Source organism: Solanum lycopersicum, chromosome 7 (assembly GCF_036512215.1).
Source record: "Solanum lycopersicum chromosome 7, SLM_r2.1".
NCBI classification, from domain to species: Eukaryota; Viridiplantae; Streptophyta; class Magnoliopsida; order Solanales; family Solanaceae; genus Solanum; species Solanum lycopersicum.
The window spans coordinates 14992448-15016051 of NC_090806.1; the positions used below are offsets into that span (position 1 = coordinate 14992448).

Sequence of the window (23604 nt, forward strand, 5' to 3'; positions counted from 1 at the left end):
TTGAGTTGGCCGATGATATCTACTCAGTACCCGTGTTTTATACTGACCCCTACTTTTATTGTTTTCTTCTTGTTTATTTGTGGAATGCAGCAAACGTGCCGTCATCTTCGACTCAACAGTAACTCAAGCCAGTCTTACTACATCGGAAATTCAGGGTGAGCTAATGCTTCTAGCATGGACTGGATCTTCTTCTTCAAGTCTTGATGCCTTGAACTTACGGCATGGACTAGCTTCTTATGTATTTTTTTAGCTTCTTAGAATACTCTTAGTTTAGTAATTTGATTATAGATGTTCTTGTGATGATGACTTCCAGATTTTGGGAATAATAATAGTTATTGATTTTATTAATGAGTTTAAGTCTTCCGCATTACTTTATGTTGATATTACCTTGAAATGTTAAGGTTTAGATTGGTTGGTTCGCTCACATAGGAGGGTAAGTGTGGGTGCCAGTCGCGACCCGGATTTGGGTCGTGACACAATTCTAAATGACAAAGTCGTGCAGTATACCTGACCCTTTCCTCATCTATAAAAATATGATAAAAATTGATATATTATATTCCATTTTGTTCTAACTTGTTTGATTATTTTTTTGGTAAAGTTTTACAAAATAAGAGTATTTTTATGTTTTGTGATTTAAAATAAAAAATTATGTCAATTTATTAAAATATCTTTAACATTATGCTCTTAAATTTACTATGTGAAAAATTAAAAATTAAAAAAAGTTGTTAGATAGAAAAAGAATCATTGAAAATGTGGATTAAATAATTGAAATGGATGGTACAATTTTAAGAATGAAATTGTATAACATTTTTACAACATATATTATAAACCACAACAGTGAACAATTTAAATAGAGATTACAAACCCACTACTCTTAAACATACGTTTTATGTTTTGAAAATTCTATAAATCACAATAAGTAATGATTTAAAATATTTTATTATATATTTAAAATGATGTTAAAAAGTGCTATAAATTACGATATTAACAAGTAAATAGATTTTTTTTTGAAATTCTATTAGTGACAAATGAATTTGAATGTGAAACAACATATATCATTAAAAGTTTGGTTGACTCTTTTAATTTCATATGTGTCACATAAATTAGAACAAAAGAAATAACATATATTATATAAAAATAATGGAAAAAATATTACAAATTATAACAAAATTAACAACTTAAATATTTTTAAAAAATATATAAAAAGTAATTAGCTCTCTAAATTTTATATATATCATTTAAGTTTGAGACAAAAAACATATATAAACTCACGCTGACATGAACACCTAATATCTGGTATTACTATAAGAGGCTGGGAAGCAGACATGTGTTTAAACTACCTGTGTGCTTCCTATCCAAGGGTATTTTTGGTGTTTGGGTAATGTTTACGCTTAAACAGTATTGTGCTTTCTTGTTTTATGGTTGTACCTGTAAATTATTGGACAATTTAACACCATTAGTTACCTTATTAGCCGAAAAGTTGGTTCTTGTCTGGGCCCATTTACTTTTCCCTCATTTCATGTCTTTGTTGATTTGCATTTATATGTTTTCAGTATATGCTCCTATCTAATTATATTTTCCAAACATTTTAATCCTAAATTTCTTCAAATTTAATTACTCCACTTGTTATTCTGTCTTTGTCCTCTTTTAGTTATCACGATTTTGTGAATCAAATTACAGGAGCTTTTTTGCAATATATTTTTTTAATTATATTGATATATAGAAAATTGTAATTTATAATAATTTTTGTATAATTTTAAATATTTAAATTTTTTATTTAAAATTTCAAATTAGCGTAATCTAATTTAACTTTAAAAATTATTTAAATGGACTTTCAAAAAATATAAGATAACATATAAAAGTGGACAAAGAGTGTATATTTTAGCTATAAAATATATTAGAGACACATTTTTTTTTAGAAAATTAAATTTTTATCTCGTTGACTCTTAAAATTTTATCATTATCGTATGAATTTAAACAAAGAAATAATTTACTATTAAAGTTACATAAAAGATGCTTTAAATTACGATAATTAGAAAATATTTTAAAATATTTTTTAATTAAGAAATTAATTTTTTTCTCTTTGACTCTTGAATTTTTATTATTGTCATATGAATTTGAACAAATGAGATAATTTATTATTAAAAGTTACATAAAAGATGTTATAAGTCACAATAATTTAATTATTACAAATATTTTAAAATCAAATAACAAATTTGGTTGACTAATTTGAATAGAAAAAGTAACATATATTATTTGAAAAAATATTAAAATTTCCAAAAATCGCAATAAGTTAGAAACTGAATATATTTATGATTAATCACGTGAATTGGAACAGAAATAACATATACTATTTAAAAATAATGTAAAAAAAATATTATAAATCACAATAGATTAATAACTTCAAATATACATATTTTAGATATACATATAAAATTATTGATCTTCAAATTTTATTTATTACATAAATTAAAATTAAAAAATCAATATATATTGAACTCATGTTGATACGACGCTACATCTCTGGGTTGGAAAATATTTGTGGACAAAAGCAAGTTTAAACAAAAAATGTGTAACAACCAATAAGTTCCAACTTGGTCGTCCGTCAGCTTTTGAAACCCGCAGTGATTTACATTTAACAACCAACACTATTCATTTGTAGACTATTTGCCAGCCTACAATTTGGCTGAAATTTCCCGCATAAACTTATATGCTTTCTTTTTTTGTTTCTGCTAGCCCTCATGATGTTTTATTTTGTTTTACTTTATTATCGCACGAATCATGATTAAGAATTTGACCGTTTTAATTCTTTTAAAAATAATAAATGTAAAATATTTTCAATGTTATTAAATAATTTTGTTAATATATGTATTATTTATCTAGTTTTATATATAAATATAAAAAAAATTATTAAATTGAATCCATCAATCTATGTGATGCCGCCTATATTTCTTTTTGTAAGGCAGGTTGATTCTAAGTCAAATTCAACTCAGCCGGTGTTGAAGTGCAAAGAAACTAGTGGTCAACTATAGCTGTTTTTTCTTCTTTAGAAAGTTAAATCTCTTTTTAAAAAATAAAATATTGATCAAAATTTTAATAATCAACACTATATTATTATGTTACTCATCTACTTATCTATTTATTGATAGTATTTGTTCAATATTCAATTACTCATACCTAGTGTATTACCATGGTTTATGATTACTTAGATATGACTCCTTCATATTTGATTAAAGGTATTGTTTTTTTAAATTTAGACTATGAAACTTTTTATAGATAAAATTACATAAATAAGCCATAAAATATAAAAATAATTAGATTTTCATATCTCAACTCAAAGTAATTTAAGAAATATTCACTTTCAAAAAATATTTAAAAAATTATAGCCCATACCCCGATTTATTAAGGTTGTTACTTTTCGTTTAGCTAATATAAATCAATGTCATATACTGTATTGGTACTATGAAGACTGATAATTTTGCTTAATTGATATTAAATAAGTATATATTTACTGTATTGGTAGCATGAAGGTTTCTTATTCAAATATTACTCATCAGTATTAATTAAGCTAAAATATCAGCCTTAATGATATCAATACAATATATAATACTGATTTAATATCAGTTAAGTAAAATTCGTTGAAAGTGCATACATATAGTGTACTTATGAGATCTCTGTAAGTATTTAATAAAATATAAATATAAAAAAGGTATTTGCTTAATTTCCCTTTATATGTATGACTTCTCTTTTAATGGCCTAATGTTATATTAATTTTCTGAGAAACTTTCCCTAAAATTATACTGATACATTGGACATACAAATAAGAAGCAATTTATTGGTCTTCTGGTTTGAGTTTTAATACGGAATTCCAGCCAAAATCAATTTTAATCTTCTTTAAAGTATCTCTAAAACATAAAAACTTTCAAATTTTATTTTAAAAGTTTACAATTACGCCAACTTCTAACAAATGACAATTTCACAAAATCTGATTTTTAAAATCCATGCTTTGAAACTTTTTAAAGATGGTCAATAAAGTTTTAAATGAAGTTCACAATACTAATAAAAGACAAAAACCTCCAAAGTCGGTCATCACAAAAACTTGACCTCAAATAATAGATTGAAAAGAACTTTAATTAAATTATCAAATCGATCTGAAAAGATAGGTTTAGTATTATTTAAGCCAAATTTTAGCTTATCAATCAAATTTTTTATACCAACTTCTTGAGGTCGAAATGTATTAACTTTTAGAAGAAAATTCATATTTATCTTTCTTTTATTAGTTATATATAGAATTGGTCTCAGCAAATTGATCCTCAATTATTTTTTTTAAATAATTCTTTATATGATCGACTTTAGAAAGTCGATTTTTTAGTTTAAAATTTGAATATTTTTTAACGAGTTAAGGTTGAATGCTGATCTTTTGAAAAAAAAGAAGCAAAATTAAAATTCTTATTATCTCTGTCCAATAATAGTGAGATTGAATGTTAATTTTTTGAAAAAAAAAGGAAAACTAAAATTTTTATACTCTATATGTCTAATAATAAGTAAGGTTGAATGCTAACTTTTTAGAAAAAAAAGTAATAGTTGTCACTGACTTAACACAATCCCTAATAAATAATAAACTATAGAAATAATATTACTATTTTATTCTTGATTTTATTAAATTTAATATTTTAAAAAATGTGTTAGCTTGCCACCATAAAATAAGCATAAAAATTGAATTTTCTAAATTAGACAAATATTAATTTTTAATATAACAAATATGGACGGAGGAAAAAAAAAGTAGAAAATGAATTGAAAGCGAGGAGTGATGAAATTGTAAAGTTAGTAAGTATTGGGAAATTGCTCTTCAATTACTTGCCAAGACATGCAACTTTTCCTTGCCCACGAAAAACACCCACTCACCTCACCATTAAATACATACATTCACCAATCACCACTACCAAACTTCCTTATTCGAGCCCTTTTTCTTTTTCTCTTTCTCCTCAATCGCCCTAAATACTCCACACGGGAGTTGAAAAATGGCTACTCTTAAGGTGACGATGGAGGTGGGAATCGACGGCGTTGCAGTGATCACCATTTTTAATCCTCCGGTCAATGCTTTAGCTATTCCAAGTAAGCTAATTCGTTTCTCTACCAATTTCAATTCATGTGTTTGGATTGGATTCTGATTCTGGTTGTTTCAGTTATCGCTGGATTGAAGGAGAAGTGGACTGAAGCGACGATGAGAAACGATGTTAAAGCTATTGTTTTGACTGGTCAGTTCTCACTAATTAATTCTTCCTAATTTGATGAGGTTTAATGACTCATTTTATACTAATTTAAGAATGCCTAATCCCCCTATACATACCTCCGGCAATTGTTTTCAACTATAAAATAAATTTAACTTTCTAAGGGACTTGTATATGAACTGTTACTGTGATATGTTGCTTTATGGATTTTTTAAAGTTGAATTATGTGGTGAGTTTTGCATAGCTGGTACAAGGTCAGCCTAAATAAAGGAGGTTGGTAATTAGTTATAATATGATGAAATCATATTGGAGTTGTAGTATTCATTGAGGCGTATATGTGTTTTGCGTTTGAGTCTTCCTTTGCATCTCATGTTTATCTTCTTTGTATTTTTATGCAGGAAATGGGGGGAGATTTTCTGGTGGTTTTGATATCAATGTTTTTCAGAAGGTTCATGCGACTGGTAGGATTACTTTGTTTTCATCTTTGTACATTTCAACTTGTGTCTTAGTGAATATATCCTTGTTGAAAAATGGAATTGGATTGTTGCAGGGGATACATCTCAGATGCCTGATGTTTCTGTTAATCTTGTGGTTAACATGATGGAAGGTAGTTGACACTGTTTAAATTACAATTTCATATCCATTATACAGCTCTTTTCTCTCCCGGCGCTTCTCACTATCATTCTATAGTCCATTGTCATTTACAAATCTCTCAATCCTGTTATTTTTGTAAGTTTAGATGGTAAAAAGCCTGCAGTTGCTGCTATAGAAGGACTTGCACTCGGAGGTGGCTTAGAATTGGCATTGGTTTGTGATCTCTATAAACTTGTCCCATCTTGTATCTATTTCTTGGAGATTCAATTAAGTAGTGTATGCTTTTGCAGGGATGCCATGCACGAATTGCTGCACCACGAGCACAACTGGGGTTGCCAGAGCTCAGTCTTGGAGTCATGCCTGGATTTGGAGGTAACTCTGCAACATAATGCTTGTCGCACTTGAGTGCAGGTTTTGAATTCTCTTCCTTTACCAACTAACTAAGCATAGAGAAAATATTTCTTCTTAAGGTACACAGCGTCTTCCAAGGCTTATAGGGTTGTCTAAAGCTGTTGAACTTATGATGGTAAGTCATTTGTCTTCTTTTCAGTAAATAAACTGGAACTTGTGACTTTTTTTCCCCTGATTTTTAACTGTGTAAGATTCCCAGGCTAATTTATTTGATCTATCAATTCATTTCCAAATTAACTGTTGGGGATCAATGCATGTCCTGTTTGGACCATGTTAATATAACTGTTTACAGTTATTCTTGTCACTATATTATGATTGGATATCTCTTTGTTCACAACTCCTAAACAAAATGGAGCAAAATTATGATGTAATGTCCTTAGATGTGAGCATGGTTCGACTTCTGATCGTTTGCTGCTCTCTGTGTTCTAAAGTTTATATGCTCATCCTGACAATGACCTCTATTTAGTTTCCAATATTTGCTTATCAGATTGTTTCTGTTCTTACTTAAATTTTGTAAATCAATCAAGTGAATCATCGAAATGGCGTTATATATTGCAAACAATTTTTGCAGACATCTAAGCCAATAATGTCGGAGGAAGGGAAGATGCTTGGTCTCATTGATGCCATTGTCCCTTCAGCAGAGTTATTAAAAGTATCTAGACGGTGGGCACTTGATATTGCAGAAAGGCGCAAGCCTTGGATGCGTTCCCTTCACAAGACAGACAAAATTGGTTCCCTTTCAGAAGCACATGAAATACTGAAGGTGGCTAGGGAACAAGTGAAACAGACAGTTAAGAATATGCCTCAGCACATGGCGTGCATTGAGGTAATTGAAGAAGGCATCATTCATGGAGGATATAATGGGGTTCTCAAGGTATCTTTTCCTAGTCAACAAGAACAATATCTTTGTGTCGTAAACACCTTCTCTCAAGATGGCATAACAACTCTTTTGAATGTTTTGCAGGAAGCTAAAGTATTCAAGGACCTTTTAATGTCAGATACATCAAAGGGTCTTGTTCATATATTTTTTTCCCAACGGGCAACTTCGAAGGTATGGTACAGTAAATCCTGAACCGTGAAGGGTATGAATCTACACTGTTTAGATTTGTGATGCTTGCATGAAGCTTGGAGTTCCTTGTAAGCATATTTATTTGAGCAGGCAAGAATGAATAGGAAGTTTACTGGGATGACTACAACTTATGCACCCTCCAAGTCTTACCTATCCTCTAGTTAGCTGCTTTAGCTTTGACTCATTTTCTTTAAACTACTGTTTATTATTAAACTGGATTCTTGATTGCAGATTGTCATTTTTTTTAAAATTTATGTATCAGTAATTCCATATTTAAGAGATTAATGCATTAGCCGTGACATACAAAACTATCTGCTTACATAAAAAGTCTCTATAAAGAATGATTACACGTGTGATTAAGCTATAGCTCGTTGATCCTTTTCTTTGCTAATTTAGTTTGGTTTATTCTTCTTGAGATTTGATGTTGGAATGGGTTTCCTTGATGTGTGTAAAGTTTGTTATCAGAAAAATTTCCTATGGTGATATAGATTCTTTGAATCTGTTTCATGTAATGAACTTGTACAGTTACTAGTTTATATTTTATACCATTTTCTTTAAGTTTGTATACTAATAGCTTTTGATCCGCTCCCAACTTTTGAATTTTTGAAATGTACTAAGACGTCTACATTCCCTCCGAGTCAATCTATTCTTATTGTATGATGACCTTTGGTTTCATAACTGACCAGGTACCTAATGTCACTGATATTGGCCTCAAACCTAGGACAGTCAAGAAAGTTGCTGTAATAGGTGGAGGTTTAATGGGTTCAGGCATAGCTACAGCCCTTGCCCTTAGCAACACAATTGTTATACTTAAGGAAATTAATTCTGAGTTTCTTCAGAAGGGGATGAAAGCTATTGAAGGTTGTCGTAACACATTTTTTATGACAATTAAATTTCATACCTCTAGTCATTTAGTCGATGATGCCTGTTATTCTTGACAGTCCCTTAGTGGTCCTTTATGTGTAGAAACTTATGAGGATGTATCATATATTACAGCAAATGTCAGCGGACTGGTAGCTAGAAAGAATTTGCCACAGGATAAAGCAGATAAAGCCCTTTCAATGGTTAAAGGTGCACTGGATTATTCAGATTTTAAGGATGTGGATATGGTCATAGAGGTGAGCTGCTGAACTTATGTTTTGCTGTTAAATGTTCATAATCTTTTCCTCTTTTTCTCATTTCTCTTCACGTGGATTCTTGAACACCCTAGTATGAGAAATCAAGACTCAGGAAAAATATTAGTATTCAAATACATAAAGTATATATTGAGCCCTATTTATATACAGTCTTCACAGAATACATAACACCTATCTACCAAAGTGGGATATTCTGTATAACTATCTAATGCAGAGCTTTCAAGGGTGCGCATAAGCCTTGAAGCAAAGCTCTAAACATGTTGAGCACTTCGCCTCACTTAATGTGTGCTTCAGTGTTGTCATCAAGGTTCTAATACATACTTCTCCTTACTGCTGAGCCTTTTTTGAAGAGGCAACACAAGCAATTAATATTTCACGATTTTTTTTTCAAGTTCTTTGTTCATATTTTTCATTCATGCTTATAATTATTAGTCTCTATACACACACACATATGTACACAATAAAAGGTCGTTAAAAAGAGGGTAGAATCAAATGGCTAACAAATGCAAGTCTTAAAGGACACCAAAAATATAAAGAAAATATAACTTAGAATGACCGAGGATATGGGATTGTCTTGTCCATTTTCTTTTGTTTTTGCTTAAAACCCATTGACTAAATTAACTAAGGGAAGAGTTTGAATAGCTGAAATTTGAAAAAAGTGATTTGTCATCAGAAAAGGGATGAGTTCATGACCTCAAAAGAGTATTGGAGTGTGAAATACAAGCAACAAAATTATCAGCAAAAAGGTACTAGTCTGAACAATAGAGGCTACTTGTGGAGATGTCTGCATACTAGCTCAATACTTAAAAGAATTCATTATATCTTTCTTCATATAAATAAAACATAAAGTATTTTTGGGGGTCAACTGTGCAAAGTCTATGTACACTAACCGAATTTAGTTAAGATCTTGCAAGACGACCTCCTTCCGTCGATTTTCCATGATCTGAGATGTTCAATTTTTCATTGTTTGAGATGCGAGAATAGAGAGGAGGCAATGGTTGGTGATGAGATCATTGCGATCGGGTGATGGAGAAAGGAGAAATCAGAAAAATAGTTCATGTAGAAACAGTAGGACTAGCGAAAATCTAGTTGCGCAAGGAATCAAGGTCATTAGGAAGTCCAACTAGTGTAAGAACTAGAAACATCTTTTGTCGTTGCTCCTGTGTTTGTCAACACTAGCAATAAGTCAATAACTGGCATTAACTTCTCAAAGAAGGCCGTGAAAGTCTATATCTGTCCTAATTAAGTACAACTATTTAACACCTACTATTGCAACAACGGGGATGATCAGAATTTTGATTCTTGATTTGTTGTAATTCTGGCGGTCTCACTCTCATCTTGTTTGCAGGCTGTCATTGAAAATGTTCCACTAAAACAGAAAATATTTAGCGAGATTGAGAAGGTATGTCCTCCACATTGTATTTTGGCAACAAACACATCTACTATTGACCTCAACATTATTGGAGAAAATACCACATCCAAGGATCGGATTATCGGGGCCCACTTTTTCAGGTATGAAGTCATCCATGGCAAAGTTTTGTATAGTTGTGATTAATCTGCGAAATATGACCACTAAAAGAGAAGGGTAAACGTGCAATTTTAAAAATAGAAATATAACAATGTGAAACAAAAATTTGATATTGAATACTTGCTCGTGAGACAGCTTCGAGGGACAGGATTGTTTTTCATGTATCTTATACTTCAATTCCTCTTTATCTTTTGCGCTTAGTGGATGTGGAAGATGAGATTTTTAGAAGTAAAAGCTAAATTAAACTGACATCTAGTAAACATATTATTGGATCTGAATACAGATAAATGAATAGCAACGTAATGATTCTGCTAGAAGAGGGTTATCTTCAAGTTACGTAACAAATCTTTGAATGTAGATGCAGGCAGTTACCAATTTACTACAACAGCATCTTTTCCTGTTCCAACTGCTAACTTGGTTATTGTTATGGTCAGTCCTGCTCACATTATGCCTTTGCTGGAGATAGTACGAACTGAGAAGACATCTGCCCAAGCAATTCTTGACCTTATGGCTGTTGGAAGGGCAATTAAAAAAGTACCTGTTGTGGTGGGAAATTGTACTGGTTTTGCTGTCAATAGAACCTTCTTTCCCTACTCCCAGGGTGCACATATTCTGGTCAATCTAGGAGTGAATGTATTCAGGATTGACACACAAATTGCCAGCTTTGGTCTCCCTATGGGTCCCTTCCAGTAATTCTCTTCCTTATCTAAATTTACCATATGTAGCTGCATTTTCATTTCATACAAGATAAAACATATCAAAACGAAACCGGGTAGCTGATCTCTGCTGATGCAATTATTTTTCATTTCTTTAGCTTATAACAGCTTTAAGATGACTAGTCCTTGTGTTCCTTTCTATGTAACACTCCATCCTTTTGGTTTTTTTAATTCATTGACATCTTTCTATATTTGGAAACGCTGTAATATGCACATTCCCATCTGACCTTTAATGTCATGCTCCGATAAGAATGATGTGGCATGATGGATATCACAAGATTTTGAGATATTTTTGGTAGGTAATATTCATATAGCTTATGTGTCAGAAGTCTTCTTTTTTTCTTAAACTCTGTACTTAGTCAAACACCAACATACAACATGGAATGAAGGGAATATTATATTTCAATGATACAAATTTTTAAATGCATCCACAGACAGAAATATCAGTGAAAAATATTGTTCAGATTCAGTTTTCTATACATCAAAAGGGAGTGCCATGTTTCTTGACTTGTTAAGAGGCTTTTACTGATTGATTTAAAAGCACCAAGAGTGTGGCCTGGTGGTCATAAAAGTGGGTTGAGAATCATGGCTCTCAGGTTCAAATCCCAGCGGAGAAAAAAACACTAGGTGATTCCTTTCCATCTGTTCAAGCATCTATGCCGGTGAGGTAGCAGTTACCTAGTGGAATTAGTTTAGGTAAACACAAGCTGGTCCTGGTGGCATATTTTTTTGAAAAAAGCTGGCATGTCAACAAGTGGTTCTTCCCATGCTATCATAGTACAAAAGAAAAGTTAGAGAACGAAGCAGTTGTCTTCTGTTATATATTATAGGTTGTGAAATTGAATAGGTGCACGCCTCCTGCCCCTTTATTTTAGTTAGATTTTGATGATTGTTACAATATACTGCATTTGTTTGCTTAGAAATTTGCAAGGAACACAGAGGGAAACAGTCATCTTCTTTTTTAGTTGCTATATTAAGGTGATTGTTGGCTCAAATGGCATGCTTTGTACTCCTATTCATAGCTATTTTAGTTTGGCATGAAAATAATTGCTTAAGCATCTTGCAGGCTTCAGGATTTAACAGGATATGGAGTGGCTGTTGCTGTAGGGAAGGAATTTCGTTCTGCTTTTTCTGATCGCACTTTTAAGTCTCCGTTGATCGACCTTCTAATAAAAAGTGGTAGAAATGGTAATGTTGCAAGTCTGTATGCTTTGTGTTGTTGCTTCACTGTCTTGCTTTTCACCATTGATACTGGTTTTGCAGGTAAAAACAACGGAAAAGGCTACTATATTTATGAGAAGGGAAGAAAACCAAGACCTGATTTTACTGTGCTTCCAATTATTGAGGAATCAAGAAGGCTCGCCAACATAATGCCTGGAGGAAAGGTATATCTATCTAAGAAAAACTCTTGCAAAGGAAAAATCTTTAAGTAAAATGGGTTTAAAGATGCAGGAATGGACTATATGTTCAGAGGGGCCTGTTGGGTTCTAACTTAATGAGAATAACAGTGTTTGTCTTTTTTGTGAATTTTCTCGCAGCCAATATCTATCACTGACCAAGAAATTGTTGAGATGATACTCTTTCCAGTTGTGAATGAGGCATGTCGTGTTTTGGATGAAGGGATAGTAGTCCGAGCCTCTGACCTTGATGTCACATCTGTCCTTGGAATGAGTTTTCCATCTTACCGGTTAGTTTGTCTACGCTATTATGGAAATCAACACTAATTTGTTACCCTCTGTATTAGAGTCACCCTCCATGTTAAAGTCAAATTACGTCTTGAAACTTGTTCCAAGTGATTACTAGTTACTACTAAGGATGTCAAATGGGCGAGTTAGGGCAAAATTTGGGGGGTCAAAATGAGCTGAGATAACAAGTGGGTTGGTCAATGATACTTCCAGGTCAAGAAACGTGTCATAACCAGCTCGACAATTCTTACTATATATATTTTTAGTTTCTTTGTTTAATTTCTTTTACTTTGTTTAGTGCCTAATAAATATTTTGTTTATTATGGATATCTACAAAATATCAATTAAAAAAAAATGTTGTCTTACAAATATTTTGATTAGATTTCTCATGGGTCAGTTTTAGCTATATCAGACCAACTTTGATTGCTGAATTGAGCAAGTCAAGATGGAATGAATTGATAAATGGGCGGGCCAGAATGGGTTAGGTGGATCCTGCTTTCATGGGCGAATTACTACTGATTCAGATGTGTGGACGATGGGAGCTAACATGAAATCTTTAGAAAGCTTTCAATAAGATAGGAGTGCTTGTGCATCCTTAAGATAGAGCTGAGTGGAAAGAACAAAAGGATTGAGAAAAGTCTTCAACTAAAACAGCTACCACTATATTTCCTCTACTCCCGAAACCTAAGGATGAGAAATCATGACCTTGTATTTTAAACGCCCGTCCTAACATTTCGTATTTGGTAATACTATCTCTATTAAAATTTTAATCATCTACAAAATGATTTTGACAATGATGCTGTTTTTGGCAGAGGTGGTATTGTTTTCTGGGCTGACACTGTTGGTGCTGGACATATCTATAGAAGTCTTAAGAAGTGGTCAGAACTATATGGTAATTTCTTCAAGCCCTCAAGGTTCTTGGAAGAGAGAGCAACAAAGGGCATTCCCTTGGTAAGAACTTGACTCATTGCCATTATGCATTTTAACATCTTTCAAGCTGTCCACTGTATCTTAGCTTCAAATTTGTTCATTCTGTCTATTAATTTTGATAATCAATATGCATATACAGTTGAAATTTCAATAATTGATTACCAACTGGTAAGTGTCAATAGCTAGTTAGTAGTCCCCAGTTCTGAGCTTCCACTGTTGCCAAACCAAACAAAAAAAAGGGGCTGTTTAGTCATGTTTTGAAGGGATAATGAACTAGGGAAAGGACATGATGATGTAATTGTTGCACTGTCCCTATCTGTCAACATCGTCGATATGTGGTCAATCTGGGACAAAACATTGCCGCTGACTGCTGTTAATTGCATTCATTTTAACTCAGATTGCTTGTCATATTAATCTATGCATATGTTAAATCATTACTGATTGGTATATCATTCCTTGTGCTACAGAGTGCTCCTTCTACGTCTTCAGTTTCAAGGTCACGCATGTAAGCAGTGTGTACTCAATGTTCCTACAACTGGGAAACAAGATGAATTTGAAATATAGACCTGTAGAGGGGCGCGTAGGTCATGCCTATAAGCAGTGCATGTATAGTGTATTGCAACATTTCCTTGGCTCCTAGTAGAGTTCATTTTCAAGTTAGTTGAGTGAATGCACCAACTTTATATATTCTACCCCCACCGAAGGGTATGTTTATTGGATAAACTGAACCTTTTTTGAAGTATGGCTGTTCATTTATCCAGCCATGTTAAACTTCTTTTCATTCGTATTATGCTTCCACCCCTTTGTTAATTGTTACGCGTAAGGTGTGTTAAATTGCCAAAGCAATGAAGCAACAATGAAGGACTATTGAATATAGTAAATGGCGATAACTACAAATGTGCAATAAAAGTAACTAAGCTTTATAATAAGAAAGAGACCAGAGAAACAGTATCCCATATGAACGTGGCAAACAATGGCATACACAAGTTATCCATTTGCCTTGCACAAGTTCGTGCACTAATACCACATACTTAATTGGCAACTCCATACACTATCCACGCGCTTGACATCCACAATTTCCACAAAACTCCTCCATGGATGTTCAAATAAGATCTAACTAAAGAAACCTTGGTGAAGGAAAAAGAGGACATATATCTTTAAATACGCATTTGGTTGATGCTTCATTAAAAATCTTGCTAGGAAAATCAAATCGGACAAAACCTAGTCTAAGGAAAAAAGAGTACTATGCTTATTCTACTCCCCTTGATGAGGACCACGTTTTATATTATTAAATCTTCACATACCAAATTTGTGTACCATCTTCTCAAGAATTGAGTCTGGTAAAGATTTCGCAATAATCCTACTGGATTATCACATGAACAAATTTATTTTACATAAATATCACCATTCTTCTGGAGATCATGTGTGAAGAATAATTTTGGTGAAATGTGCTTCATTCTATCTCCTTTTATGAAGCCTTCTCTTAGTTGAGCTATGCATGTAGTATTGTCTTCAAAGAGCACTGCGGTTACCTTGACATTACACTTCAAATCATATCTTTCTTTGATGAAATGTGTTACCGATCTCAACGATACACAACATTCTCTACTTTCTTCATGAATAACTATTGTCTGAACATGATTTGAAGAAGTAGTGATAATGAATTGCTTTGTAGATCGCCAGATATAGTAGTACCTCCATGTGTGAACGAATAGCCTGTTTGAGATCAACCTTTATGTGGATCAGATAAAGAACCTGCATCTGCATGACTAACAAGATCTGCACTATCTGTGTTATTATAAAATAGACACATATCACTAGTCCCCTTTAGATCTCGCGATATATCTTTAGTTCCATTCCAATGTATTTGTGTAGGGGAAGAACTATATCTTTCTAATAAATTAATAGAAAATGCTATGCCAGGTCTCGTAGCATTAGCAAGATATGTAAGTGCACCAATTACACTAAGATAAGGTATCTCAGGACCATGAGGTTCATCATTCTCTTCTTGAGGTCGAAACGAATCTTTAATAACTTCAAGTGATCGAACGACCATTGAAGTACTTAATGGATGTGCTTTGTGTAAAATCGTTTCAAAATTTTCTTAGTATAGGCAGATTGATGGATGAAGACTCCGACTAGTAAATGTTCAATTGGTAGACCAGGGCAAAATTTTGTCTTTCCTAGGTCTTTAATCTCAAATTTTACTTTAGATCAGTTGCCTTTTGAGGGTTCAAATGAAATTTATGTCATCAACATAAATGACAAGTATAACGAATTCTTATGCCGTTTTCTTAATAAAAGTACATGGAGAAACGACATAATTTTTATAACCTTTACTTATCAAGTACTCACTAAAGCAATTATACCACATAAACCCAGGTTGCTTCAGACCATACGATGACCTTTGTAAACTAATTGAGAACATTTCCTGAGATTGTGAACTATATGCTTTAGGCATTTTAAGTCCTTCTAAATTTTTAATATAAATTTCATTGTCAAAAAGAAACAAAGATAAGTTGTAACCACATCCATTAGATGTATATTAAGATTTTCATGTACAACTAAATCGATAAGACATCGAAATGTTATTGCATCCATAATGAGGGAATATGTTTTTTCATAGTTGATGCCGGGTCTTTGAGGGAATCCTTGTGTAACAAGGCATGCCTTGTACCTTACAATTTCAATTCTCTCATTTCGCTTTCGCACAAAAATCCATTTATAGCCAACCGATTTTACACCATTTGGGGTTTAAACTACAGGTCCAAAAACCTCACGTTATTGAATCTCCTCTTTCCATTTAGGCCAATCACATCTTCATCGACACTCTTCGATTCAAGATCTTCATTGTCTTGCATAATGTTGAGTGCAATGTTATAAGCAAAAAAATTATCCACCATAATTTTTGATCGATTCCACTATATTCCATTATCCGAAGAACTTATTAATAGTTCTTTCACTTGAGGCTCGAGGTCATTGATTTATTCAGAAATATCATGATTAATCAGATCTTGAATCTCTTAGTGGGATTCTTTTATAGTGTCATTTTTCGTACTTTTTTTTATAGGGTTTTTAATCCCTTGAATCCAATGGTCTTCCACACTTCAGACGTGTATGATATTCAGAAGGTATGACACTATTAGATGGTCCTGTTGGAACATCAATTAGATAGGCAATTTTCTGCGGGAATATGAGACTTAGTTATTCTTTTGAAATCAGTAAATGCGTTTGGCATTTGATTTGCTATATTCTACAAATGGACGATCTTCTGAACTTTCTGTTCAAATATAGGGGAATGTGGATCAAAATAAGATAATGATGAGATTTTTCATGCAATTTCACTTTAAGTTCCTTTTTCTCTCCCCCTAATTGCATAACAACCTGCTAATCTTGTAGTGATAAAATCTCGCGTCAATGGTTCAAGGTAGCAAATTATGGACGGTGAATCAAACCCAACATATGTATCTAACCTTCTTTGGGGATATTGGCATATGAAACATATCCAAAAATTCATAGATGAGCAATATTTGATTTATGACCAAACACCAATTGTGACAGAGAGTATTTATTATAATGAGCCAGTCTTAGATGAACAAGTAATGTTGTATGTAAGGTAGCATGACCCAAATGGTAGTGGGAAACTTAGTTTTCACAAGAAGAGATCTCTCTATCAATTGTAAGCATTTAATAAATGAATCTGCAAGACTTTTGAGTATGAACATGAGCAACAAAATGTTTGATTCTTATCCCAATTGATAAAAGATAATTAAAAAAAGCTTCGAACGTCAAAATTCTCCAGTATTATCAAGGCGAACGACCTTAGTAGGATATTCTTGGAATTGCTCTCTTAATCTTATTATTTGTGCCAATAACTTTGCAAATGCCAGGTTGCAAAATGATTAAAGACACGGATGCGACCACCTTGAAGATGCATTTATGAAGACCATTAAATAACTAAAAATCCCACTAGATGGGTGAGTAGGTCCACATAAATCCCACATATATGTTCTAAAAATTGAGGGGATTCAATGTTAACTTTCATTGGTGATGGCCTAGTAATCAACTTTCCTTGACAACAAGCAACATATGAAAATTCATCATTTGTAAGAATTGTCAGGTCCTTTAAAGGATGTCCATTTGAACTTTCATGATTTGTCTCATGATTATTGATACATGATGATCTATATGGTAACACAATCAAAAACACATTTAAATCAGTAAACTTCTTATTTACAATCGAAAATGCTTCGATTGTACTAATTTCTGCATAATATGGGTCAGAAGATAAAATTGGTAATTTATTCAAAATACATTTCTGGCATAAGATAGTGACTCAATATGATATCCATTTTAGTGGATATCTTTGAAACTTAACAAGTTTCTTGGGGATTTAGAAGAGAACAACACATCTTCCATGAAAAGTTTTGTCCCCTTAGGCAGAAATATAGTAGCTCTTTCGGAGCCTTAAATTAATTTCGAATTACCGGAATTCAGTAATATATACTTTTCTCCTAAGCAAGTAAGAAAAATATTTCTCATCATTAAATATGGAATGTGTTGTTTCACTGTCAACTACACAAGTATCTGCATGATCGACTATTGATCCACATGAAATTTAGGACATATCCATATTTTCTTCAAAAAAGGATAGAAACAATGTCAAATATTACTATAAACAGGGATATTATATTTACAAGGATTGGAAAAGCATAAACACACCAACTAGTACAGAACAAACAAAAAAGGAAATTATCTAAATTATGGCAGGCTCATCACTGATTGTTCTCCTTTAGGGAATACAAAGAAATCAGCTACATCTAGATGCATAAGTTCAACGTTATCTTCAGAGATGAAATTTGCTTCTTCATTATTATCCATCTTATGTACGAGCTCAATATTATCTTCAAAGATAAAGTTTGCTTCTAGACTATTATCACTCCTTTTTCAAGGATGTGTGATAGAGTTAAACTAAACGCTTAGATGATCGTTAGGCACGTGACTAGTACCCCATTCCTCTACTTCTATGACATACACTTTCTAAAATATTTTTTGCATCACTTCTTGTATTTTACCTGTCCTTTTATATTGCTGGTCTTTTTGGTGAAAGAGAATATCATGATTATAATTTATTTTACGATCATGGTCACGGTTACGACTGGGGTCACAACCACGATCTGAGCCGCAACCTCTTTCATAATTTTTCATCAAAAGGTCATTACGTTGTTCAACCATTAGAAGATGTGAAGTAATTCAAAATATTTTTTAAAACTCATTTCTCAATATTGCTGCCGTAGTAGCATACTCAAGGTAAGAAATGTGGAGTATGTTTTTTCAATCTTAGCATGTCCACTAACATCTTCTACGCATATATATAAATGTGATATAATTCTATACATGGAAGAATTATATTCAGTTATACTTTTAAATTTAAGTAACCAGAAATTGGATCAATCATGACTCACCTGTGGAAGAATGACCAACTTCAGGTAGTGATATCTATCTTTCAAATTATTTCACAATATAAGGGGCTCTTTAATAGTGATGTATTACATTTTCAATCCCTCGTCAAGATAGGGGCAGTGAAATATCATAGCTTTGGCCAGATCTTGGCTGGATGCCTGATCATTATCTTTGATGGTATCTATCAGACCCATAGAATGCAGGTGAATTTCATTGTCTAGTATACATGCCAAGTATTATTTATCTAATATATCCAAGGAAAAAAAAATCCAATTTTAGAAATATTAGACAATCTTAGATAAATAAAATCCTTACCCTTTTTACGTACTTAGAGTAGTTCGAGTTGGTGGAGTCTCATGCAGATAATGTGCCACAAAATAAAAAGTAACTTACTAAGCTTTACAATAAAATAGAGAGCAGACAAACTGTATATATATTACTTTGCATCTTGATTATCTTTCATAATGAAGTAAATAGGACCTTATATTGCCCATATGAATGTGGCAAACAATGGCATATACAAGCCATCCATTTTCCTAGCATAAGTTTGTGCATTAATACCATATACTTAATTGGCAAGTCCATACACTATCCACACGCTTGACATCAAGAATTTCCACAACAAAATAAATTTTATAGGTTCCATACCCATTATAGATAAACTAAAAGGAAGTTAAGGCAGTAAGTTGTATAACAAATTGCTGCAAGAGTTTGAAAAAATGATAGATTTTGTGGTTGGAAAATTGATAAGATTTCCAACCTTTTGAAATTTGCTACATTTGCCTATTTCGCTAGTGACATAGGAATGATTTTATATTCCTATAAATAGAGCATTCTTGCTTATTTATAGAATACACCATGATAGAGAGAAAGAATATTTGAGAGCAGAGTGAAGTATATCATAAACTATATAAGAAAAATAGAGTGAGTAATATTTTAGTAAGGTGATAAATCAAAAGAGTATTCTTTTTGAGTGTGTCGTAATCACTTTGAATATTATATTCGTGACTATACAACATAAAAATTCCTCGCTATAGTGATATCTGTTGCTCCTCTTGGCCTGTGATTTTTCCCTTATTTAAAAGGGTTTCCACGTAAAATTCTTGGTTTTATTGTTTTTCCATATTATTTCATTATTTTTTACCATAGAGTTTTTATGCTAGTCCATATTATTCCAACAAACTAGTATTAGAGCCAAGGTTTTATCCGAGTATGCTCTGTGGTTGCAGCACAACCTGAATTTGCACATTAGAAAAGATTTACTTTGGTTTGCAATAACTATATGTTTTAGGGAAATGGATGGAAGCCAACAAAAGTTAAATTAGTTACTTTGAATGGTATTAATTATGTCATTTAAAATGAGGAAAATATAGCTATTTTATGTCGATGTAGCTTGAAAATACAATAAACCAAGAGTGGAATCTATTGCTCAAGTTTGTGGATTTATTAGGCAATGCCTTGACGATAATGTGATAAACCATATATCTTGAGAAACACATGCTTGAATAATCTAATCTCGATTAGAACAGAAAAACTCAAGAGAAATTTGGCTCGGAAGAGTAGAAATAATAAGATATTCTTGCTAAAGTAGATGCTAAATTTAAAATATCATAATGGTTTTCCAATGATAGATCACCTAAATAATTTTCACGGGATCATAAATTGATTATTTGCTATGGGCATCAAGTTCGATGAACAAATTCAAGACTTTCTTCTTTTTTCCCTACCAGACTCTTGGGAAACATTTAGAAATTCTTTATCAATTTCTACCCGGATGGTGTTTTTCTATGGATTTTTCCAAGGGTAGTGTCTTGAATGAAGAGATGATAGGAAAATATCTAGGTTATTCTTCGCCGGATGTCGTAGTGACTATCCTAGGGGGAGAAACAAAATTTGTGGTTCTCAAAATAAAGAATGAAACAGGACCAAATTTAGAGGCAGACTTAAGGATATTGAGTGCTATCATTGTGGATTAAAAGGCCACACAAAGAAGGTTTACCGGAAGTTGAGAGGGACAACAAAGACAAAGAGGAAAATAAAGAAATATATATGATCAGAAATAATAAAAATAAAATGGGATTACAATGACACCAAAAGTTTTACGTGGAAACCTTTTTAAATTAAAAAAACCATGAACCAAGAGAAGCAACTGATATTACTATAGCATCAAATTCTAAACTTTGTAGTAACAAATACAATATTCAAAGAGAATACAACATACTATAAAGGAATAACACTCTTTTGATTTACTACCTTACTAAAATATCGCTAAGACTCTATTTGTTCTCATATAATCTATCAAATGCCTCATTTTTCTCTTAACTATATTTTCTCTCTATCTTGGTGTGTTCTACAAATGAGCAAGAAGTCTATATTTATAGAAATATAAAACTATGCATGATGTAATAGCCCATATCTAAAAAGAAGTAGTGAAGTATTTTAAGGAAATTTCAGGTGCCATCCACGACCAGAAAACCATGGCTTGTGGACAGACCCATGAACCGTAGGTAGGGGTCTGTGGATTGGACACCTTGGTTCGATTTAGGACCTTCAAACCATGGACCAACCGACGATCTGTTGAAACATGGACTGTGGTCAAAGGTCCGTAGGTCGAGGGCTAAAAATCAAGTTCTAGAGGAGGAACCACAGTCAACCAGGATGGACTGTGAGTCGATCGATGGTCCACCAGTCATGGTTTTGTGGTTGGTGACTTGGCGGTTAGTTTAGGGACTTAAGGGTCTTTTCCGGTTTTAATTAGAACTAAGTGGTGTCATTTTCCCTAAGCCCAGGACACCTATATAAGGAATTTTAACCCCCCAAACCCCTCATTCAACTCATTCTCTCAAATCTAAAAAGAAAATCCTCTCAAATATTCTCTCTTTAGAAGTTGGAAGAAGAAGGCATAAGAGGAAGGTAGGTCAAGATCATAGATCCAATTTGCAAGATTTTGGGGGCATTGTAACCAAGGTATGATAGTTATTCATCCATGGAAAATCTTCATTCACGTAGTCCCCTAAAATTCCCCCTATTTGATGAAGAATTCTCCAATTCTAGCTAGGGTTTCTTAAATTATTGTGGGTTATGCTGATAATGGATCCAATTGAGTGGACTATGATTTTTTATGATAGAATTAGTATAACTAAAAATTTTAGAAAGAAATCACATGAATCTATGCCTATACTATGATTTTAACTTAGAATTTGAGATAATTGAGTAGATTCCATGAAGGAAAACTTTGTAGATTTATATGTATCCTTATAGGATTGATGAATTATGAATAGAATTGTTTGAGAATTATGATTATATGATAATCATGAAATCTAGGTCTTGAGAGTAAATCTTTAGATAGGATATGTTGTTAATAGATGTCATTGTTGTAGAAGGGATACATCCTACATGAATTGATAATTATAAATGTATGAACGTGAAAGGCTTTCTCAAATGAATGATCCTAGGTTGAAAGAATTTCTCACCTGAAATGAATCTAAACTAAAGGAGTATGTAATTGATGAGGCTTGAGGCAATTACCCTTGACCTCCATATGAATGGATATGAGGCAATTCCCCTATTCCTTAGAATTTAACAAGAGGTCAGTCCCCATGTTCTTATGATGTTGAGTGAACATGGATGCAAATACTCATGATTCCTATGAAATAACGTGAAGACGAGTACCCAAAATTATATGACGAATGATATGGAGGCGAGTACCCGCATCATGTGAAGAGGTTGTGGATGCGAGTACCCGCAATCTAAAAATGAGTAAGGCAAGAGGCGAATACCTGTTCGACTTTATAAGCTAGGATAAGAGGCGAATACCTATGTATTTAAAAGTAAGTATGAATGATGAGACTATGATGTAAAGAATGAATAACTTGGACTGTTTCTAAAGGTGCCTTCCACGTGGTAAGCTTGAATAGAGGCGGATGGCACAAAGTCTTGTCTAAGGATGAGTAAGGTTTCTTAAAAAGTATTCCTTTCTTATTATGATGATTTATTTATATGAATGATTATGCTTATAGTTTATATTGACTATGATAGCTATTATATTTAGTACTTGATTGTATTAACGCATACCGTGCCTACATTTTTCTTATCAAATGTAGGGTCCCGCGACATATATTCTCACACTCATGGTTAGATTCTTTGTTGATAAAGTAGTGAAGATTTGGTTAGTAATCACTGTATTCGAGGATATGATCACCACTTTATTTTATGCTATTCTCTTAAGTCTTGGATGATTGTATGGGTTGTGTTCCAAGATTTTATTCTTCATGTTTAGACGGTTTGAGAAACTGATGTTAGTTTTTCGCTTCGTTTTATATATAAAGACTTTGATTGTATTGATAAAGTTTTAACTTTCCGCTCATTTCTGTTACTTTATGTTATGATATGCTTAGTGGGTTGTATGAGACCTCTCAGGGTCTTATATTCCTTGTTACATCTAGGGGGTAACCTCGGGTCGTGACAAACTTGAAAATCAGAGCACAAAGTTTAGAATGGTTCGAGGATGTCACAAACCACGTCAAGTAGAGTCTTTTTCGTAAGTGTAAAATGCGCCATATTTATGAATGAGAGGCTACTAAATGTTTAGCATGCAGTCTTTCTCCTAATCCTTACCCGATGGTTTTCAGGATATGACTACTAGAAGGGATAATGCTAGAAGGATAGAGGAAGACAATGTGGATAAAAAAGTTCCTTCCAAAGCTCCTCCTGTGACTGAGAATGTAACCAATGTAGCGTTTAGGTCGGCGTTCCAAGTGTTGGCTCAAACCATGACGGCCCAAGCCAATATATAGGTGGTAGCTCCCATGAACCCAAATGTGGGTACATCGGAGGCAAGA

At 32.9% G+C, this 23604-nt stretch overlaps 1 protein-coding gene across 1 annotated transcript; it reads left to right on the forward strand.

The window, feature by feature from the left end:
• Window positions 1-4732: 4732 nt before the first annotated feature.
• On the forward strand, window positions 4733-14087 carry LOC101248790 (peroxisomal fatty acid beta-oxidation multifunctional protein AIM1). The gene is made up of 18 exons (XM_004242886.5): window positions 4733-5115; window positions 5187-5258; window positions 5630-5692; window positions 5782-5838; window positions 5971-6038; window positions 6116-6197; window positions 6296-6351; window positions 6808-7110; window positions 7201-7287; window positions 7992-8166; window positions 8302-8423; window positions 9790-9953; window positions 10404-10658; window positions 11752-11873; window positions 11949-12070; window positions 12224-12372; window positions 13183-13321; window positions 13768-14087. The coding sequence occupies exons 1-18, from the start codon at window positions 5022-5024 to the stop codon at window positions 13807-13809; spliced, it is 2172 nt and encodes a 723-aa protein (XP_004242934.1). The 5' UTR covers window positions 4733-5021; the 3' UTR covers window positions 13810-14087.
• Window positions 14088-23604: the final 9517 nt, after the last annotated feature.